A 20,722-nucleotide genomic window follows, 5' to 3' on the forward strand; every position below is an offset into this window, starting at 1 on the left:
ACCTATAAAGCCTTTAGTAGCTTTGTTTAAATAACTACCACATGACACACCTATTTCATATCGAATTACAGCAGAATATTGGCACAGGTTCTTTTCCTGGATTCATTTTTACGCCATTGTCATGGATTTATCAGAAAATTATTTTCTAATCTAATTCCAATGTTACTGTATTTACATAACTGCAATTCTGAGAATTGCTTGATTTTTTTTCTTTCATTTTTTATAACTTACAGTTGTTTGCTAATAAAAAAAGGTGGAATCATCTGGAAATTGAAGCAACCAAAAGTAAAAAAAAAACACAACAAATACAAAATCCTTCCAGAATTTCCACAATTTATTGAATAGGCAAAAAGGGTTTTTTTTGCCTGCTGTCCCTACTTCTAATTCATTTTGGCTTCATGTTTAAGCCAACAGCAGATTGCTTTTATTTCCAGGAGGACACATGCTGCATAGAGAACACCTGTGCCAGAGACTAACACCTCATTTTGCTCTTTAAAACATATGTTGCATTTCCTCCTTCTCCAACCAGACTTGAGGACATTTCCTTTCCCTCATAGGAACCCTTTCTAAGATTCAGCATGCAAAAGGGATGTTTTTTGGTGATATAGTTGGCAGCTCAAACACCATCAAACCATCTGCTGCTCTGGTTGTACAGGGAAACACAAACGTAAACATAGCAACAGAGACACTGTGGGATGAATCAGCTCAGTCTGCTGCTAAGGTTCACCAACAAGACAGACCAATACTGCTCCTCTTTTCCTCTTTTAGGGATATTATAACCCTGCTATTATAGCTGGAACAGTAGCAGATATATAAGCTTCACTTGATTTATTTAATTGATCAAATGGACTATTTATGTAAGGCCCATAAAAATGTAGCTAATTCATATATGTGTTGTAAAAATAAGATAAAAATAAGCCATTTCACTTTGATAAATATCATTTTAGAATATGGAATCCTTTTCTGTCCATTCTGTAAGTCATTTTAAATCTGCAGGAACATACAATACTTCCAATCCAGCAAACTGTGCATATAATTTGTAAAGCCTTAAAAAACTCACAATATAATTGAAATTACATTAAATAGTCAAAGGAGACTAACTCCACTGCGGCATTCAGATGGTCGGAATTTTTTGTGAGAAATGAAAACTAGTGGTGGGCGTATAATAATGTGTGAGTTTTTTTTTTTCTATAAACAAATCAGTGTTTTATTAAGCCCTATTCATTTAAAGTACAGTTCCATTATGAACACAGTGTATCCATCTTCTGTTGGATACTTACAGCTGAATGAGGCATCATGTAGCAAAGCTCAATCTTTGTTCAATTGTATTTGTACATCCCGATAATTTCAGTTTATTTTAATGGCCCACATCTGACTCTATCAGAGCAAAACTGGGATGTGACTAAAGGAGAGATTCCCAATACCAATGTCTTGCCAACATATCTGCAATAGTTCAGACTGATGATGAGGGAGGTATTCTCTTGGCACACTTTGTGGCAACACACACCCCAGCTTGGCAAAGTGAGTTCTTACCAGATAGTGGAAAGAAATAAGTACCTTTAAAGTGGCTGATGAAGATCAAGAATAGAATATATTGCAGTTACATTTCTGCTTTGATTTTTTAACAAAAAATAATAGCACAATATTTTTAGAGGATCAAGATCTCTGCACAATCAGGTACTGTCTGTTTCTTACTTAAAGGTATAGAGGAATAAATAAATAGGTGGTCCTCCTAATTGCATCATTCTGGTGAGATGTTTACGTAAGGCCGTCCTACTCACTCGTCCCTTTAGCTATAATTGTGGTGAGCTACATTTTCAGATAGTCACTGAAGCTCACCTTTCTCCCCGCGATTCTTTAAAAATGGCCCAGGGTCGTCAAAGTGTTTAAGAAGTGTATAAGAAGAAAATAAATGCCCCAGAAGAGGCAGATATAATCGGAATGCTTTGCACGGTGAGCTCTCCTCGAAAATCAATTTGGAATTTGCTGTCACACCAGCCTGCTGTCGCTACCCGACAGCGGTGACTAATAACAAAGATGGCGCAGGCATCGTGCGGAGAAGGAGGAGTTACGTGACCAATTGGGAGCAAAAAGTAGTGATCATCTGTCCAAACAGTCAGTTATATAGTCCCGGCTATATATAGTGATTGAGGGATTTAGGGGTTAGGGCGGACGTCCGGGCACAGAAAGCTTGTATGAGCTATCAGACAAAACTTTTAAACAGAGTGTGCATAAGGAGAAATGGGCTTGTGCATGCTCTCTCACGCCTTTAACAGGCATTACGTCTCGGGAGCGGGTACAGGGTTGTTCATGTGCATTTTTTTTTTAAAGTAGAGAGGGCAGGTCTTTTAAGAAATTCCAGAAAATCCTCTACAAGACCTTTGAATCTTCAGTAAAAGACCCCAATTTATGCTTTGCTGTTTCCCATCCAGAAAGTTCTCACAGGTTCCCACGCATTTTTGTTGCCATAGCAGCCTATTACTTCAGGGGTTTGTCTGTTTTATAAAGTTTTGACATCTGGTTTCACATACATTTCCAAGGACAAATGTGGAGGAGGACATTTCCGGCGCGTTTCCGAAACTCCTTTTCTTTTACATAGTCAAGGTATCTTTTGCAAAGGCTGTAAACATTACAAACATGATATTGGTACAGTGACCCTCACTGTTGTTTTTATATATCAGTTTGGAGTCAGCTTTAAATGCTGCATCAGATACATAATAACTTCTTATTCAGCTGTTCTCCAGCTTGTTCACAAGAATGTGTCGTTGATCTACTGCAGAGGACAGCTAAGTAGTGGAAAGTTACCGATTGCATTGGTATTTGTCAGAAATGTTTTGCGGAGAAACTGAAACGGAGAAGGGAACCAAACAGAGATACAGCTTTTTAACCTCACTCTCTAAATTATTTAAATTTAAAACTGTCACCGAGATGAAAAGAGAGCCACTCACTGTTTTAGATTACAGAGAGCAATCTGGACAGTTTACCACCTCACTGCACATGCTATTTCCTTTTGATCATTTTTCCCTTCGCACTACATGTCACAGTGAGTGTCATTTATCGTAATTACTTTCAACAGGACATTGATCTGTCCAGCAATGACTTCATTGAGGAGTAAAGACAATGCAATGACTGAAGGAAGGAAGGAAGGAAGGAAGGAAGGAAGGAAGGAAGGAAGGAAGGAAGGAAGGAAGGAAGGAAGGAATTTTGATATCCATCTACTGTATTTTGGTTTTTTATTTGTTATTTTTTTTAAAGTGACTGATTAGAATCCCTGATAGAAGATGAATACCTATGAGGAAAGTCATGTTATTAGTTGGAGATGTATTTAATTCCAAAATAATTCTAACTTGTGGTGGAGTCAGATTTAAAATAATTTTCTATCTTTAATTAGATTTGTTTCTATACCTATGGATTACGATGCAAAAGGAGCATCAATAAAATTTTTTTTGAGAAACCATGATAGTATGCAGCGAATTACCTTAGGTTGGAAAAGGACCCTTCAATCCAAAGCTGCATCACTGTAGCATACATATATTTATTTTTATGATACATTTTTTTGTATAAGCAAAGTCTTTAATGTTGGAAGCCCTCCTTGCCATCACCCTGATCTTCTGTTTCCTTAAAATGTTTTGTTTCACATTGAAAACAGTACTCTGGCCGATTCATGTAAAACATTAATAATATTTCCAGACAGAGGAAATCGGTTGGGAAAACAAAAATTTCAACATAAATTTGTCAGAAATTGATTTCAAAGCAAGTGCAAAATTACACGATAGCATATACAAAAAGATAACGGCAAATTTGAACATTTCCCCAAAACAATTTATAAATGTTTTCAACATGTTTCACAAACCTAGCTCTAAAGTTCATTGCTAGAATGTCTCTATCAACTTGGGAGTGTTGATAGTCACTTAACATCCTCTGCTGCTTTCATAACCTCTAACTTGATCGAGAAATTATCCTTAAAGACAAAAACAAGAACTCTGAGGTCGGAGTTTGCATGTTCAGTCAAACATGAGAATCGTGAGTGAAGTGAGGTATTCCAGAGAACAAGAAATAATGCAGATGTGAGATGCTTGTTGTTATGGAAATATGTAAACACTGTCAAAAACATGGTGGCTGCCAGAGGGGTGACATCACCACCGAGGCACAGCTGTGACACAGGACAGGACAGACGGACAGAAAGAAGGAGAAAGACGGCATTCCTCTGCCCGATGGCGTTTACAGATAAACGGATAAACAGCAGCTGACGTGAGAGTCCATTATCAGCTGGAGGAAAGGAAAAGTTCAGCCTCATTCTGGAGGCGCTGCACAGACTCATACAAACAACAGATTAGCAATTAGAATCAGGAGAAGTTGTGTTTATTGTTTTTTGCTTGTTTGTGTCTTAGTTACAGCATTCATCTGCTTTTCTTTTTTAAGATATCAGACCTAAATACAAACAGCAACATACTGACATCATCACATAGTTTTTTTTAATCGAATGAAAAATCAAGAATCAAGAGTCTTTATTGTCAGCATGTCACCATAACGAAATGTATTCCCTGAGGGAAAAGTATCAGCTATATAAACAGTTCTCTGTGAATGTAAACTTCTTTAAGTCTGGATGTCTGTTTTTTTTTTTTTTACGGTAAGTAATCTCTGGTAAATTTAAAAATACATCTTGTTCTCAGCTCTGCACATTTTGTTTTTGCTGTCTTATTCATTTCTGTATAGATTTATGAGACAAATTTTACAACATTTATGAATATGCAAATATGTCCCCAGATACAATAATAACCAATGCAAGCATCTCAGACCTTATTTTTCATCAGCCACAAACACATCAGCTACTAAAGCAGCTAAATAGATAAATCGGTAAATTCAATTCAATTCAATTTATTTATATAGCGCCATTTCACAACACAGGTCGTCTCAAGGTTTACAGTTCACCAGATCATACAGTCAATTAATTCAAAGTTTTCTATCAAAGGAAAACCAGTTGATTGCATCGACCTATTGAATCAAATGCAATCCCTCACACTAAGCATTCTTGTAGCGACAGTGGAGAGGAAAAACTCCCTTTTAACAGGAAGAAATCTCCATCAGAACCAGGCTCAGTGTGAGCGGCCATCTGCCGAGGCTGACTGGGGTTCAAGGAGACAGAAGCAGAGATACAAAAAAATAAATCCCTTCCTTGTATAACTCAAGCATCAGCTGTGACAGATATAGAGATTTTCTCCTAGAATAGATATTTGAATAGAAAACAAATGTATCTTATTGTACTAATGCAGAAAAAAGATTCAGGTGTGCCAGAGGGAAAGTGAAAAAAATGTAAGCATGCTGATTCACACAAAGCTAAGCTTAAAAAAAATATAAGGATAGACAGTTAAATAAGAGTAAATCTAAAGTATAAGATAAACTACTTTACAGTTTTTAAAAATAGCCAACTCAGATTAAAGATCTTCACAACTGAGTATTATGAGAAGACCCAATTTTCGTTTATACTTAATGTCATGTTTGGTTTAACGTGTCTAACCCACATGCAGAACACTCAGAGGCAGGAGAAAAGTTCAAAGGTTTATTGAGAAGAGTGAATGGAATATAAATGAACTGATCCAGAGGGGAACTCGTCTGGTCACGAGTGGGTTCTGAAAAGCACACAGATAAATCAGATCCAGGACTGGTTACAAGTGGGTTCACTGCAGAGGGGGACAGAGGAGTTAGTGGCGGTCCAGGTATTTAGCAGGATGAGAGCGTGCTGGGCTGTACCTGTTCTGGAGTTGAACTGAGCAGCAGAGGGGGGGAACCTTGAGGGTCCAGAGGCAGTCGGCAGGCTGAGGGCTTGGCGGAAGCAGAGCTTGATTTGAGTGCAGACAGATCACAGATTTGAGTTTCCTTCCAGTATCTTCTGAGAGCAGGCAGGTAGATCTTTGACAGGGATTATTCTCCAGAGTTCTTTTGAGAACAGACAGGCAGATCACCGGCAGAGAAACTCTTCAGGGTTTCAGGTTACTGGCAGATTCAATCTAGGAAGCAGAGAGGAGAAAACAGATCAGGTTCAGGTTTTCAGGGAGTCAGAGGTTCAGACAGGCAGGTTGGCTCAGGCTTGCTAACCGTTACTGGCAAACACTCTGGCCCTGGAGAGAAGTCCTCTGCCTCCTTAAATACGGATCTCCTGATGAGCAGATGAGCGACAGGTGATGCAATCAGCTCCGGCTCCAGGAGATCTCGTATGCCCTCTGGTGGAGAAAGAGGACAGACCTCCATATCCCAACACTTAAAAAACAAAGAGCAGAATATTTATAAGAATAAAAAATAAATTAATAAAAAAGCTCAAGTAGCTTTTCAGTTCCTTAACACTTCCAAAAATTATGTAATATTGCCAAATTTATTCTTTCTTTCATTTCCTGCACTGGGTCGAGGAAGCATCTTAAGACGCTGCTCATGATGAGCTTATCTCACCACTTCCTCTAATGACAAACTGCATCAGAGAAGATGAATGATGCCTACATCACTGAAAAAAAGAAAATGAATGCATCTACTTAAGCATAGTTAGTAATTTTATTACTGTTGTTTTGTTTCCTACTCTGCTCATGAAACAATTGTGTTAAAGTAACTATGCTTAAGTAGATGCAAAAATGCATGAAGTTGTACAGAGCCAATAAAGGTCTTCAGAACGCCCCCTTCATTCCAGCAGGTAGAGTCTACTCAAACCCTTCCTGTAAAGAGCATCAAAGTTGTAACTCTTGTCCAATTTATCGTTAAGGTGAAGATACAGGTATTTATGAGAATCAACTATCTCAAGCTCAGTTCCCTGGATCTGCAGTAGTCCAACAAAACATTCACTGTTCTTTACACTTGCTCTCCTGAACAGGAGATCTGCCAGTGTAGCTCCTTTAGGGGCCCCCTGTCAGAGTCACTGCCCATATTGAGACATGCTGCTGTTGGTAAAAGAGATGGTTGATTCCTGACACTTCGAGTTTGTCCCTTAAAGTCGTGTCTGGTTGGAATTAAAGGCACTGGAGAAATCAAAGGATGAGATCGCTACGGTGCTTTCAGGCTTCCACTGGTGAGAGCTCTGGTCAGAGCTTGATGCAGGGGAAAGATGACATCATCAACTCTACTGCCAGACTGCTGAGGGTCGAAAAAAGACCTCATCAGTTCTTAAGATGGTTGATCACCACCTTTTTAAGACAGGGTCTATAAAATATAATTTAATTGACCCTTACTAAACAAAGTAGAACTTTCACACAATATTTTACGCTTCATCAAAATATCAAAGCACTGTATTGTATACGCACAAAAACAAAAATTTGTGCATTTCATTTCTCAATATTGACTCCTTTTTCCACTATGGTTACAAAATAAGACAATGATGTTGCAGGATCAAGATCCTCAAATGGATTCAGCTTTTTTAGGCACCAGTGGGATTACACCTGATTTCAATTTAAGCAACAATAAAAATAAAAGATTTAAGAAAACATGTCCAAAAGTTGAAAATAGTGGAACCAGTTCCTGGTCATAATAAGTATATTAGATCCACAGCAGTTTATTTGGAATATACAATGGAAATTCAACAATCTCTTGAAATTTCCTGGCAGATATTTGAAAGTTTTTCACATAACAGTTTATGTTTTAAATAAAGATGTGTTTCAATCTGTTTTATCTGATCTCATCTTATTGGGTGTAACCACTAAGTTCTCCCTTCATAGACGTCTCTGGGACCCTCATACAGACTGGTCCTTTCAGGCTGTAATCTGTACCAGCTGTAACGTTATCTGTTTTTAATTTTTCAATAGTTTTCTCTTTACAGTAACAATGTTTGATTTATACTGGGAACTGCTTTACACTTATAATTTATTAATTCCACTTTAACAATAAAAAGACATTCCAATAAGAATCATAAATAATTTCTGGGAAACACTATTTGATTTACAGTTGATGCATGAAATGACCAATTAAAAATGTCTTCAAATCAGCCAGCATGACCAAAGAATTGGTATGTGTTCATTTTTACCTTTACATTTAGATATATAATAATAAACAGTAAAAAAAAAACAAGTAAAATATGTATGTGAGCATCGACCATCCTGAGTGTCCTTAGTGTCCTAAGTTTTTTCAAGGCAAGTCCAGGATGGCTACAATTTAGTTTTCTGAATGAAATAAAGCTATTTCATATCAAAATTACCAGTTTAATTTGACTTTTTATGTGTATGAATTACATGTAGCTACATTTGATCAAACTGGAACATTACCTCTTACACTGGAAAAAGGTTATTCAATTTCATTGAGCCATAGTTAACTCTGTGCCATTTCTCTCTTGTGGTCACCAGTGGAACATTTCACATATGTTGGTATCACTTTCCAAGACCCTGAAGTGATACTAAAGTCTGCAGAAAGGGAAAATTGTTGGCAGATTGGGATTGCAAACATCATTAGTAGCGTAGCGTCCATACCACTTACTGCTAGGTTCTTGAAAAAACACTTTTCGTTTCTACGGAACATTTAAAGTTAGGCAAAATGACTTTGTATAGCTTACAACTGTCTGACATGCAGAAATGCATTTAAAAAGAAAACGTCCGGCTTTGAGTTTGATTTTCCAGCATGAATATTGAGTTGCTCTGTGGCCGTGCCAATACTTTGACACCACAGGGGCTGGATCTATTTTAATGTATGTCTTGAATTTATTAGAAGCCACAGTTTAAATGATGTAAGCCTCATTATCATGGAAATGAATGGAATTGCTTTGACAAGAGGACACTGAATGGGGCAACCAGCATAGTGGCCAACCTTACAAACAGCTGGTGTCCATTTAGCGAACAGCCTGGTATCCTTTCATTAGAAAGCCATATGCACTTAGCTGAGCAACTGTTTAATGATGTAGCTGCTGCTTCATGGAAAGAGTATCTGTTCTAGATGCCTGAACAGATTAGCAAGAATTTATGAAACTTTGAAAGCTCCTCAGAACATGCTGTTTCTTACCAGAGCTTTAACTTGAATAGTTTTAAAAGACATGTTTGAAAACGTATCATTTCCATTTCAGCAGGAATGATTAGTTAAAGTCTGAAGCTTAACATATCAGCTAGCAGTGAGTGTGCTGTAAATATCTTCATGTGTATACAAGATTAACAAACTCTAGATCTTTAGTTTTATCAAAATAAAAGCTTTTTTCGTTTTTTACCAACTTCGATTTGTATCCAAATTATATTTAAATACTTCACTTCTTGTGAGTAAAGATGAATATATAAATGCAAATTACATTGTATTATTTTTTATTAAATTTTTTAACATCAGTAATGTGTTCACTTTTAGAGGAGGTATATTGTACCTCTTAATAAAAATGTATGTTACACCAATTGTGATTATTTTAGAAAATGTTCACAAAGGCCCAATTTGTACCAGATTTAGGCAGCCATATTGTCTGTCAGACCTTCAGGACAATTCGAATGTGGGTAGATTTACTCAAGACATTAGTTGTAAATGTCATGATCTTGCCTCGGATGAGCGGTCTGATTACTCATTTCATTCACCTGCTTAAATCCGCCCAGTTCTCATTACCACTCATCATAATCACCTGCTTCAGCCTCTATATAACCAGCCTTCAAACCAGTCATAGAGATTATTTGAGCCCTTGGTGAGAGTTCTCTAGCATACCTGTGTGTTCTGATTGTCTTATCCTTACCCGTTCTGCATCTGGACCTCTGGGCCTGCCTGTTCCCATCTGATCTGTTTGCCTGACCTGTCTTCGGACTCCTACTGAATTTCTAACTGTCTGTTAACCGAACCTGGAACGATTCCCCAACTTCATTCTGGATTTCCCTTCGGCACCTCTTCAGAACTTTGATATCATGGCTCTGACAACTGAGCACATGTCCGACACCAGCTTGGGCTTCACCCTCTGGATTATTCTGCCGTCCTTCATCTGCTCTGTTCTGATCTCCTGCCTGTCCTCTGACCTCACAGATACCAGTGCCCTGGACTCTCTGGGTGTGACTTGTCGTAACTCGCTGGCACCTCGCTGGTTCCTGCCTTAGATACCACGCTGTTCACTGCAGTTCCGTCTTTGTCTTTATTATATTGATGTCATGATTTTGACACTGATGGCTGGCTTGATTGCTCATTTCATTCACCTGTCTAGCCCTGCCCTGTTCCTCATCACTGCTCATTTTATGTACCTGCTCCTGCTTCTATTTAAACTCACTGGTCCCAGTCATCAGTGTCAGATTATTCCTGAGCCTTTGGTCTTGAGAGCTCTCTAGTGTTTCTATAGTGTTGTGATTGTTTGATCCTGACCCATCTCTGAATTTCCACCTTTGAGCCTACCTTTTTTTGCTTTTAGCAGTTATTCAGTAGTATGTGACAATCCGGGTCAACCGGTTACTAATCAGTGCAAATAAAACTTAGTTTATGTACAAAGGTTCTTAGCATGGTATGGTATGTTTGGGCCCATAACTACCACCAAGAATGACTAGAAGAGAAATCAGCATAAATTTTTCATGTTTTTAACGTTATAGAAGGTATGCATTTACCTGCTCCCCACTCTCTTTTGTCTTTACCCTACAGAAGGAGACAGATCAACAGATAACCAAGCAGTTGGATGGAAGCCTGACTACCTTCACCCAAACAGGCCTGGCAGCTGGACAGAAGTACATCGTTAGCATTGTTGGAGAGATTAATGGCAGGAGGGGAGCTGAAAGCTCAACTAGCTTTATGACCCGTAAGATTTCTGCCTTCTGTCTTACGCTGCATTTTACTGCAATGTTTATAAACACAAAATGGTTATTTTCTCTACTAATAAAGTTAATGTATACTACCTGACAATCCCACATTGCAAAGATTTGGATAAAAGGTTTAACATTTTCTACCTGCTAATCTTAATGTAAAGATGAGGAATTTAGGCTGCAGAAGTTCAGGAAAGTACTGAAGTTAATTTGAAAAGGTCTAAGGTGATCTTTATGTAGCACATTACATTTAGCTATAAAGCAACAGTAGACCATTTAAAACAGAACACTTAGTATATTTCTTTGTCTCCACCTTCAATTTTTTCAGTCATCTCTGGTCCAACAAACCTCCAAGTTGTAAAGACCACGTCCACGTCAGCAGTAGTCCAATGGGAGCAGTCACAGGGAGAGATTGACAGGTACCGTTTGACCATCACACCAAACGACGGAATTGGAAGGACTCAGGAAATGACTGTAGAAGCAGGCAAAAGCTCTGCTCATATTCAGCAGCTAGAGGCGGGACGTGTGTACAATGTCTTGTTGGAGGCAGAGAAGGACGCTGTCCGTAGCAAGCCAGCGACCACTGAAGTTGTTCCTGGTGAGTATAAAATTTACTGGTTGAAAGTTGTTATCTGCTAAAAGCTTTCTCTTTAATCAATGGTCAAGCTCAGCGATGTATTTAAAGAAGCAACTCTCAAAGCTTAACTGCTAACATCCACTTCCAGTACTTGTTTCTCTACTGTAGGCAAGTGAAGACAGATGTGGTGATGAGAGGTGAACCTGTTTGTTTCCAGACACCTCATTATTCCAACATCACATCATATAAAACACATTAGAGGGACGTCTGTAAAAGTTAATGGAGTAATACTCTAACCTTTCCATCTGTTCCTGAGTTCAGCATGGAGATTTCCTTCACAGCAAAGGCCCAAACACCAAGTCTCTGCAGGAACAACAAAATTCATCTATTTATTTTCTCCTTGCAGGTTTTCATCAGCATTTCTGTGATTTATTGTTTGGTCATAACTGACAAAACATATTGTATATAACGTAAATGTTTATTCTTAAAAAAAATCAACAGCTTTATATTAAACATGCTTTTCTTCCTTTATTAGGTAAGATATCATCTGGAATACTGCCAAATATGATCACCTTAACATTTAACACATTTGATCACTGCTCTCACATCTTTAGGCAACATTTTCCCAATGGCTGCTATCGAGGACCTGACCGTCCAGGTCACACGAGCACCGGGACAAGATGTTGGCAGCATCAGCGGAGACTACTCAATATCTGTAAATGCCAAAACTAGACCTCTGGTCAACACAAAGTCAAGAAATGGCACCAGACCCCAAATAAGAAGGCCCACATTTCCAAAACCGGGGCTGTCACGACCAAATGCAACAAGAATTATGTCTGGAACAAGACATGTTGTGCCTGGTACTTTGCTCAAAAACCCAATGCCACTGAAAATACAAGAGCTGTTAAAAATAAATAAAACTAAACCAGATGTCCAGATTATTGGTGACCCTGTCCCAGACCATAGTAAAGAGGAATCAAGTTCTAAGAAGAGTGATAGTAAAGGTGCAGTTGTGATTTCTGGGCATAATTTTGCACCAACTGGGGAAAGCAGCTCAGAGGAACAATCTTACACTGACTCAAATATACAACCAGATGCTGGCATTACTGAGGCTGAAAATGAAAATCATTCAGATACCTCAGCACAAACTAAGAATTTTCCAAACCAGGACAAGAAATGTATGAATAAAATTAAGGTGACTAACATCAGATTACCTTTTAAGAACAGAAACAAGGGGTGCAGAGAAGATGCTATAGGGTTGGCAGGCAGTGCATTGTCAAGTCTTGAGGAATCACCTTCCAGTGAAGAGGATGACGTTGATTACACACCAGATCCTTTACACAAACTCATAGCTGAGACGTTTGACAAATTAAATATCACAACAATTTCAGTCCATCTGGCAAAACCACTGAATCTCTCGACTGATGCAGACATAGTAAGTAGACAGATTTTAAAGGGGATGAAGCCACTTCCTCCCCTCTTAGCTTCTTCATCCTTTACTGCAAAATCATCTTATTTATCAGCCAGAAAGCCATCATCACCTGCTGCTGAACCACCCTCATCTCTAACAGATACAGTTTCATCTTCACTTTCATCATTACCATCACCTTCTTCAACAAAACCATCTTTGTCAAGGTCCTCTGTATCATCCTCTGCAACTAGCTTGGAAGACTTAGATCAACATGGTAATAATGAACTAGACTTTACCACCAACTCTGCACCTACTGTGAAAAGTGAAATACCTAGCTCAGAAGAAAGTAGCATAACTGCTTTCCACAACACTTATCCAAAGAAGGGATTTATACGTCGCCCTTACCCAAACTTATTACGGCCTCGAAACAAAACGCATCATCACCTAAGAGTCCCTGTCAATTCTCCACTTAATTTGGGCAACACCCCAATAAAAGAAACAAAGGATGTTTCATCTTCACCATCTTTTTCTATTTCAAACAAGTCACCCGCACTGGAAGCAGACACACCTGGGAAGGATAGAAACATAGAGGGAGACAGAACAAACCCAAATGCAACCTCTGGGATTGAAGAAAGCAAAAAAAAGATGCTAATAGAGCGAAGACTAAACCCTCTTCGTCGCCCCACTTTTAAGGGAACATACCAACGTCGCTTACATCCAAACCTTCAGAACAGAACCAGGCCAGTATCACAGCTCTTAACCACACACTCTAAATCTTTAAATCCAAACACAGATACACCGAAAGAACAGATGTTTCCCATTGAATTGGAACAGAATTCTACCCATGTTTCAGAAGATTCTTTACCAACTAAAACTGTGTCTGCAAATCAAGGAAGTGAAGGAACTGGGACAAGAATCCCCCATACAGACATCTCAAATGGGTTTCATCGCATCGTAAAGGAAAGGGTTTTGCCTTTCTCTCGGCAGCCAAATATTCTTAAGCAGCACCAACATGGCGAATCTGCACAAAACAAAACATTTATGAACTTGAGACAACGCCAACATCCCAAAGGCACAATGCGCAGACCATTCTTGGGAAGAAAGCAAAATGGAGGCTCACATGCTGTTGGACACCAGTCTAATGTACCAGGAAAATATAGCTCTGTTGGCAATCCTGAATCACAACCAGAGACACAAAATACACAAAGGTCTAACTCTGGTTTCCAGACTAATCAGTCAGGAGAACAAATGAATGGAATGTTGGGAAAAAATTCCAGAACGCATGAAAAGAAAACTACAGCTAATGAACAGATAGAAGATTTAAACAAAGAAGATAATACCCTGATCCAACTGGAAGCTGCAGCAAATTCCAACATCAAACAGAGAGATGATACTGGCAGAGATATTGGTCCCACAGATAAAAGCAAGACTGTTTCTAAACCTTTGAGACGAATCACACTTCCAAAAAGACAACCCATAGATACAGCTGATATGGGGCATCAACATGGCACCCACAGAATAGCTGGAAAGCAAGAGAAAGAACTTGCAAAAACAAATCCTACTGCAAAAACTGTTTTTGACACTGAAAACGAATGGACAGAAGGCTCTGCATCTGAGGTTTCTTCATCAGTGGACAAGAGAGAACCTCTGGACTATGTTGGAGTAAAAAACCAGACCTCTGATGGATTCACTGTGGTATGGGATTCACCAGAAGGGAAATACAAAAACTTTGTTCTTAGTAGAACAGTGGTGGAGAGAGACGAAAAGCCAAAACAGAAGGAAGATAAACAAGAAGAGGACGAAGATCAAATTAGCAAGGAACTCTCATCAGAAAATGGAAGCAATAAGGACAATAATAAAGTACCTGAAGATGTTCGAGTCCCAAATATCCAAAGAGGTGCAGTGAACAAGCCAGCAGATGAGGACAAAGTCTTCAAACAAGTGCTGCCTGGTTCTGCTCGCTCCCTCCAGTTTGATCACCTACCTCCTCAGACGGAGTACACCATAACCTTGCTTGGAAAGGGTCCTGGCATTCTATCCAAACTGCACAAGCTTGTCATCAGTACAGGTACTAACATTGGTGACAAGTGGAATAACAATATAACTGTGAGTGTTGTCAAGTTCTGTCAACAGAGTAACTGTTGTTCTTACACTAGAACCTTTCTAAAATCCAATTAATCCAGAGTAAAACGTCATTTGTGTCATGTATACACATTGTACCACATAATTCATAACTTTGCTTGACAACCACTGGATACATTTTCCTGCTATCAAATACTCCCTACATTTCTATTTCATAAGTGTGTTGTACTCCTGTAAGCTGTGTCTTATTTGTCCTATGTTTGTCCTAAGAACATACTGTATGTTTACTCATCTAGTACATAACCATTTTTATTGTTTTGGAACATTGATGTTAAGAAGTGTGTTTGATGTTTTGTGTTAGTGTTGTCTTTGTACACTAATTTTCCAGCTTCCATGAATATGCAAAATATTCATATTCATGAGGGACTACATAATCACCAGTCACCTGCCTTAAAACAATGCAACTTTGAGTTACTTGATGTCTGATCATCCTCTTCACTACTAAATAGTCCTTTAGCATTCTATAGTCCAGGTCTTGTGATATCTTTTTAAATCTCTATTTGGAGCCTCAATTGACCATTTTTATACCAAAACTAAATATTAGATGAGTAGGTAAACCTGAAACATCATGATATAATGATGTTTTATTTGATTACTAATATTAATAAACTAATTATGATTAACATTAAAACAGCCATTAACTCATTGATTAAAGTGTTGTTTTTTATGTCTGTATTTACCCAATAAGGAACTATTGCACGTTTACTCTATTTCCACCAAGAAGTCTAAATCAAACTAAATGGTTCCTGTCTTGACTAACCCATTTTCAAATCTTACTGATTTTATGCTATAGTCAGCTGAGTTGACGTCATAAACAACAGTAACCCCCACCCCATCCCCCGCCCCTCATAACTGCATTAATTCACTCCTGCTCTGATCTTCTCTCATTTAGGGTAAGCTAACAGCCAGCTTCACTGACATCCCTTCACCTTTCCCCAAAACCAGGGTAAGACCCCAGTTGGTCATTCTAAATTTGGTTAACGTTTTAAACTTTTGTGTTCAAGTGCAACAAAATTAACAAGGTTAACTCATTCCAGCTGGATGATTTTTGGTCTGAAAATATACTAAGAATATCTATCATAGTGTCAATGTTGTTAAGATTATCAGTTGCAAACTTATGGAATAGTTAGAGTGTGGAAAAAGTCCATTCCCTTTGGTCATTAAACAAGAGTTTTTCTTACATGTTGGAAAGTTAAAAAAAATCCCTGAAATTACTTCCATCACTTCTTACACAATCCTTTATTTCCAGCTCATATTGCTGTGTCATCTGATATGTTAATGCACATGTTTTCATTCCTCTTTTAATTATCTCAAAAATAATTTCTTTTTTCTCTGTGTGTCATTAACATTTATTTCGCCATGCATTTATTTTCAGGTATGACCTGCTACTACTATATTTATAAAGACTCATAAAGATGTAATTTTCTTCCTTTCCACTCCCCAGGGTCCATCATTTGCATATATTCATACTGTCTGTGTGTATAACTGATATACTGTATATATGTTTGCGCTGTACATATATACACATAAACCTAATGGAGCACCTAAAGAAAATGTGTGAATGGATAAATAAGATTGAGACAAGTGTTTTGGTCCTTTTCACACAATCCATTTATCCGTTTTTCCATTTTTCTTTGTCAAATTTGCATTTTCTTTGCTTTCCTGTGATGTTTGTATATGACCTTATATGTTTCTTGTTTAATTTTTACTATGTAAAACTACGTGTAATAATATTCCATCTTTAACCTACCTTTACTCTGGTTGGATTTTTGTCCTCCAGGACCAGAGCCTCCATCCAACATAGTGTTCAGCAAAGTGACTGAAAACTCTCTGACAGTGTCATGGACAAAACCTAAAAGTAATGTTAATGGTTTCAAAGTCACCTACACCAATGCAGATGAAGGTAAGAAAATAATTACAAAAAACTATCTTGAATAAGAATTTTCCTTACTTAAATGTTGCAAACAGAGTAATGTTTAATCCTTTTGAATTAGGGGTCTCAATCTAAAATCCTCGAAAGCCTGTCCTCCTACCTATAGTTTTGTCCCTTGCCCTAGACATCTGATTTAAATAGCTAAACTACAACGTAGCCACAGTCAAGCTCTATTAATGAGTTCATATTAGAGGTAGATGTGTTGACTCAGAGGCATCTCTAAAATTTGTAGGACATCGCCGTTGGAGGATCTGAGTTTGAGACCACTAAATGCAATTAAGGGATGCCCAATATAGTTTGTATGCTCCAAGTACCAAGATACAAGTTCCTACTTTGCTATAGGTTCGCAGTCTGGTAAAACAAAACATATTAGGAAAGAGACAGTTACCAAGATCAGCTTGTTTTCATGTCAAAAGGGATGAAAAAGAGCACATACTATTAGTCAGTAAAAGTTTAACTTATAGCCATTTCTAGGAGAGAAACAGGACTAAGCACTGAAAAACAGCCCCAATCATCTGTAATTGAAGATGCTGATGGCAGCAGCCCAAGTGAGGCCTCCCTCCAGGATGCTGTCACAGCATAAAAGATCAGACCAGGTGAAGCTACGGGAAAAAGCAAAGAGAACATATAGTTAGGTCTTGAACTAACAAATACTGCAGAATTGGAAAACAGAGAGAGAATGAAGCAGAATGATGAAAACTGACTCCTATATCCTCCAGCAGTTTAAGCCTACAGCAGCATAGCTATAGAGATAGCTTAGGATAACCTGAACCCCTGTAACTATAAGCTTGATAAAAAAGGTATATTTAAGACCAGCTTTAAAAGTAAACAGGGTGTCATAGACTAACACTGGTAGTCAGTGTAATAGGAGAGTACCCTGATAGATAACTACTTTTAAAAATTCTATGAACCACTAGTAGGAATGTAAGGAACATTCAGATCTCTGTTATAAGATGGAGCCTGGTTATTTTGGGCAGGAGTCCTCAACATTTTCCAGGCCAAGGACCCCCAAACTGATAGCGAGATGGAGCAGGGACCCCCTAATGATATATATATATATTGTATCAAATTGTGTAATATCAAACTGGTCCTATAGTCACTCTGTTACAGATGGAGTCATGTTAGAAAGTAATTTCTCCCTGGGATTATTTCTGATTCTGATTCATTGATGACTGAAAGACATCTTCTGCCTCCCTTTATCCGTTTACTACAGTGTGTTGAATTCATGTTAATGTTGATTTAAAGAAAAAATTGCAAGGGGAAACATTAAAAAAAAGTCTAATCAACCAAAACTTTCATGACTCATATGCAGTACCTCTATGGACCCCCTAGGGGTCGCGGATCCCCTGTTGAAGACCTCCGATTTAGGGCTTTATATGTTAGAATGAGGATTTTAAATCCTATTCTGAATTTGACAGGAAGCCGATGAAGGGAAGCTAAAATGAGAAAAATATGATCTCTTTTTATTTTCATCCACCAATTGAAAACATATATAAATATCTATGGTCAGGAGAATTGGCCCAAGAAATGACCCCTGTGGTACTACACAAGCAATCCTGGAGCATGAGGAAGATTTATAATCTACAACAAACTGAAATCTGTGAGACAAACAAGATTTAAATCAATCTAATGCTGTTCCCTTAATCCCTACAGAACTTTCAAGTCTTTTTAAAAGAATATTGTGATTGACTTTATCAAATATGATGTTTTTTTTCTGAAAACCAGAGCCTGAAGCTAAGCACACTGCTTCAGGATTTGTGTCTGATTGTAGAACAACTTAAAACCTACAATGTTTCCATGCTCTTCATTCTTGACGTGTTAGACTGTTGCTTAAACAGTACATTCCCTTTTTATTTTGAAATAACTAGTTGATGATTTGGCCTGTAGTATTCTGCAGCCCTTTTTAAAATGGGTGCAGACAGAACTTAGAAAAATGTAGTTCTGAATCATCATAAGCTCGGTGCTTTGCTTTGAATGTTTACCAAAGCCTATATGTGCTCTTTAAAAAAAGGAAAAAAGCAACAACTAATCTTTCCCACTGCTTATATAGGTGAGCCAGTGTCAGTGACAGTGGACTCACAGGACTCCAGCCTCGATCTATCTCAGCTGGCTCCTGGATCCTCTTATGAAGTCACCATCATTTCTACCCTTGGACTGGATGAGAGTGATCCAATCAAAGATACTGTCATGACACGTGAGTTGTGCAAATTCAAAAAGTTATTATAAAAAAAATACATTGCAAATACATAAGAACACTGAAATGACAGTATTTGGATCATTATGATTTTACTCTGATATTTTGCTTTTATATTTTCCAATCTTACAGTTTTCCCCATTTTAGGTTTCTATTGGCAAAAAATAATGAATGCTTTTCATATACTTTGTTTTTCACTAAAACAAACCTGTATGGGAAATTTTGCATCTTTAGAACTATAGATAAATTCTTGTTCTCAATTCTCTTTTTATGATCACTTTCTTTATCACCTTTAGTTCCAGACCCGCCCACTAACCTGCAGGCTGTCAATGTCAATGACACCACAGCATTGCTCCTGTGGCGTCCAGCGTTGGCCACTGTTGATAAGTACACTATTGTTTATGGCTCGGGTTCAGGTAAGCAGTGATGAACTGGGGTTTCCTTTCTGACTGCTGAAAATCTCAATTTCAAAATATTTTACAGAACATCTATTTATCTATTTTGCAACAGAGAATCTTTCATTTCAGTAAAACAAAAATAATTTTGTTAACCTCAGAAAATTAAAAATGTGATTAAAAAGGCATGAGTTCAAGTATCAAAGAAAAACTGTATCTAAAGAAGCTAACTGTTCCCCACCCATTCTAAATGATGGGCTAACTGTGGTTAGGGAATATTTGCCTGAAAATAACCTGTTTGAGAACTTAGATCAGGTGAAAAGAAAAGAAAAGAAAACAATGTATTATACCTTGAATTCGAGAAATTCATAAATAGATAAGAATTGCCTTGAAAGGCTTACAATTCATTATGTCACACAGGTGGGTCCCTCCGGGACAGTATAAGAATTAAATCCATTCTTTGGTGATTTGCGTTAATAAGCACAAACATATTTAATTAACATATAATTGTTAAAATATCTGTTTTAATCAAGAAAACACTTAATGTCCTATTTAGAACTAGAGCCCATTAGACAACAGAGACCCAAACATTACGTCATCATCCATACATCTGTACAAAGTGTGGCTGCAAATCATTTTGTTTATAGATTAACAGCTGCTATTCATTTTAAAACGAATCATGACAAGTCATATGGTTATCTTCATATTTGAATTTGTATTTGATCTATTTATAAGCTGTATGAGTCTAAAATATTGGCCCTAAACCTGTTTCTGTGCAGGATCTGAACTGAGGCTCACCGTTTCTGGAAATGCAGCCGAGCAGCAGCTCAGTGGCCTGGAAGGATCAACCACTTACACTGTCACAGTAACAAGTCAGCTTGGAAGCCTGGAGAGTTCACCAGCTACAACCAGCTTTACCACCAAAAGCAGTGAGCAACCTTTCACACCATCCAATACCAACACATTTTCTAAATATGTTTCTAAAGCAGCCCTAACATGTTCGTTTCTATATTACAAGTCAAAAAACTAACTTATGAAGAACTCAGTGGTCTACGACGGAAAAAAAACTATACTTTTTCTCTTTAGGCTCAAGGTCGGATAATGATGGGGCGAACGATCTTAAGGCCAGCGATGTGACCCCTCGGAGTGCTGTCATGTCATGGATTCCTTCTTCAAAGCCGGTGGAAAAATACGTCCTGCTTTATGGTAGAGAAGGTGAAGACCGAAAGGTATGAAAGCTGTTGGCATACAAGTTATTCTTTTTATTATTCTTTATGTTTGGTTCCATTTGAATTCCTCCAGACTGAGCTGTACTGAACTGTATTTCTACAGGGCTTTCCTCTCTGTTATTGATTTGGTTTAAAATT

General features: G+C 37.9%; 1 protein-coding gene across 2 annotated transcripts in view; it reads left to right on the plus strand.

Moving 5' to 3' along the window:
• Positions 1-20,722, plus strand: part of LOC107097052 (tenascin-like) — a 50,628-nt gene that overhangs the window by 26,029 nt on the left and 3,877 nt on the right. The window contains exons 7-14 of one of the 2 annotated variants that reach the window (XM_015394024.1): positions 10,546-10,699; positions 11,032-11,301; positions 11,895-14,759; positions 16,614-16,736; positions 18,817-18,960; positions 19,257-19,376; positions 20,135-20,284; positions 20,442-20,584. In XM_015394024.1, coding sequence (XP_015249510.1) covers positions 10,546-10,699; positions 11,032-11,301; positions 11,895-14,759; positions 16,614-16,736; positions 18,817-18,960; positions 19,257-19,376; positions 20,135-20,284; positions 20,442-20,584 — 3,969 coding nt within the window. The remainder of the gene's footprint in view (positions 1-10,545; positions 10,700-11,031; positions 11,302-11,894; positions 14,760-16,613; positions 16,737-18,816; positions 18,961-19,256; positions 19,377-20,134; positions 20,285-20,441; positions 20,585-20,722) is intronic. The other variant, XM_015394025.1, reaches the window with a different exon arrangement.

The sequence above is a fragment of the Cyprinodon variegatus genome, unplaced genomic scaffold (assembly GCF_000732505.1).
Source record: "Cyprinodon variegatus isolate N-32 unplaced genomic scaffold, C_variegatus-1.0 Scaffold667, whole genome shotgun sequence".
In the NCBI taxonomy this organism is placed as follows: Eukaryota; Metazoa; Chordata; class Actinopteri; order Cyprinodontiformes; family Cyprinodontidae; genus Cyprinodon; species Cyprinodon variegatus.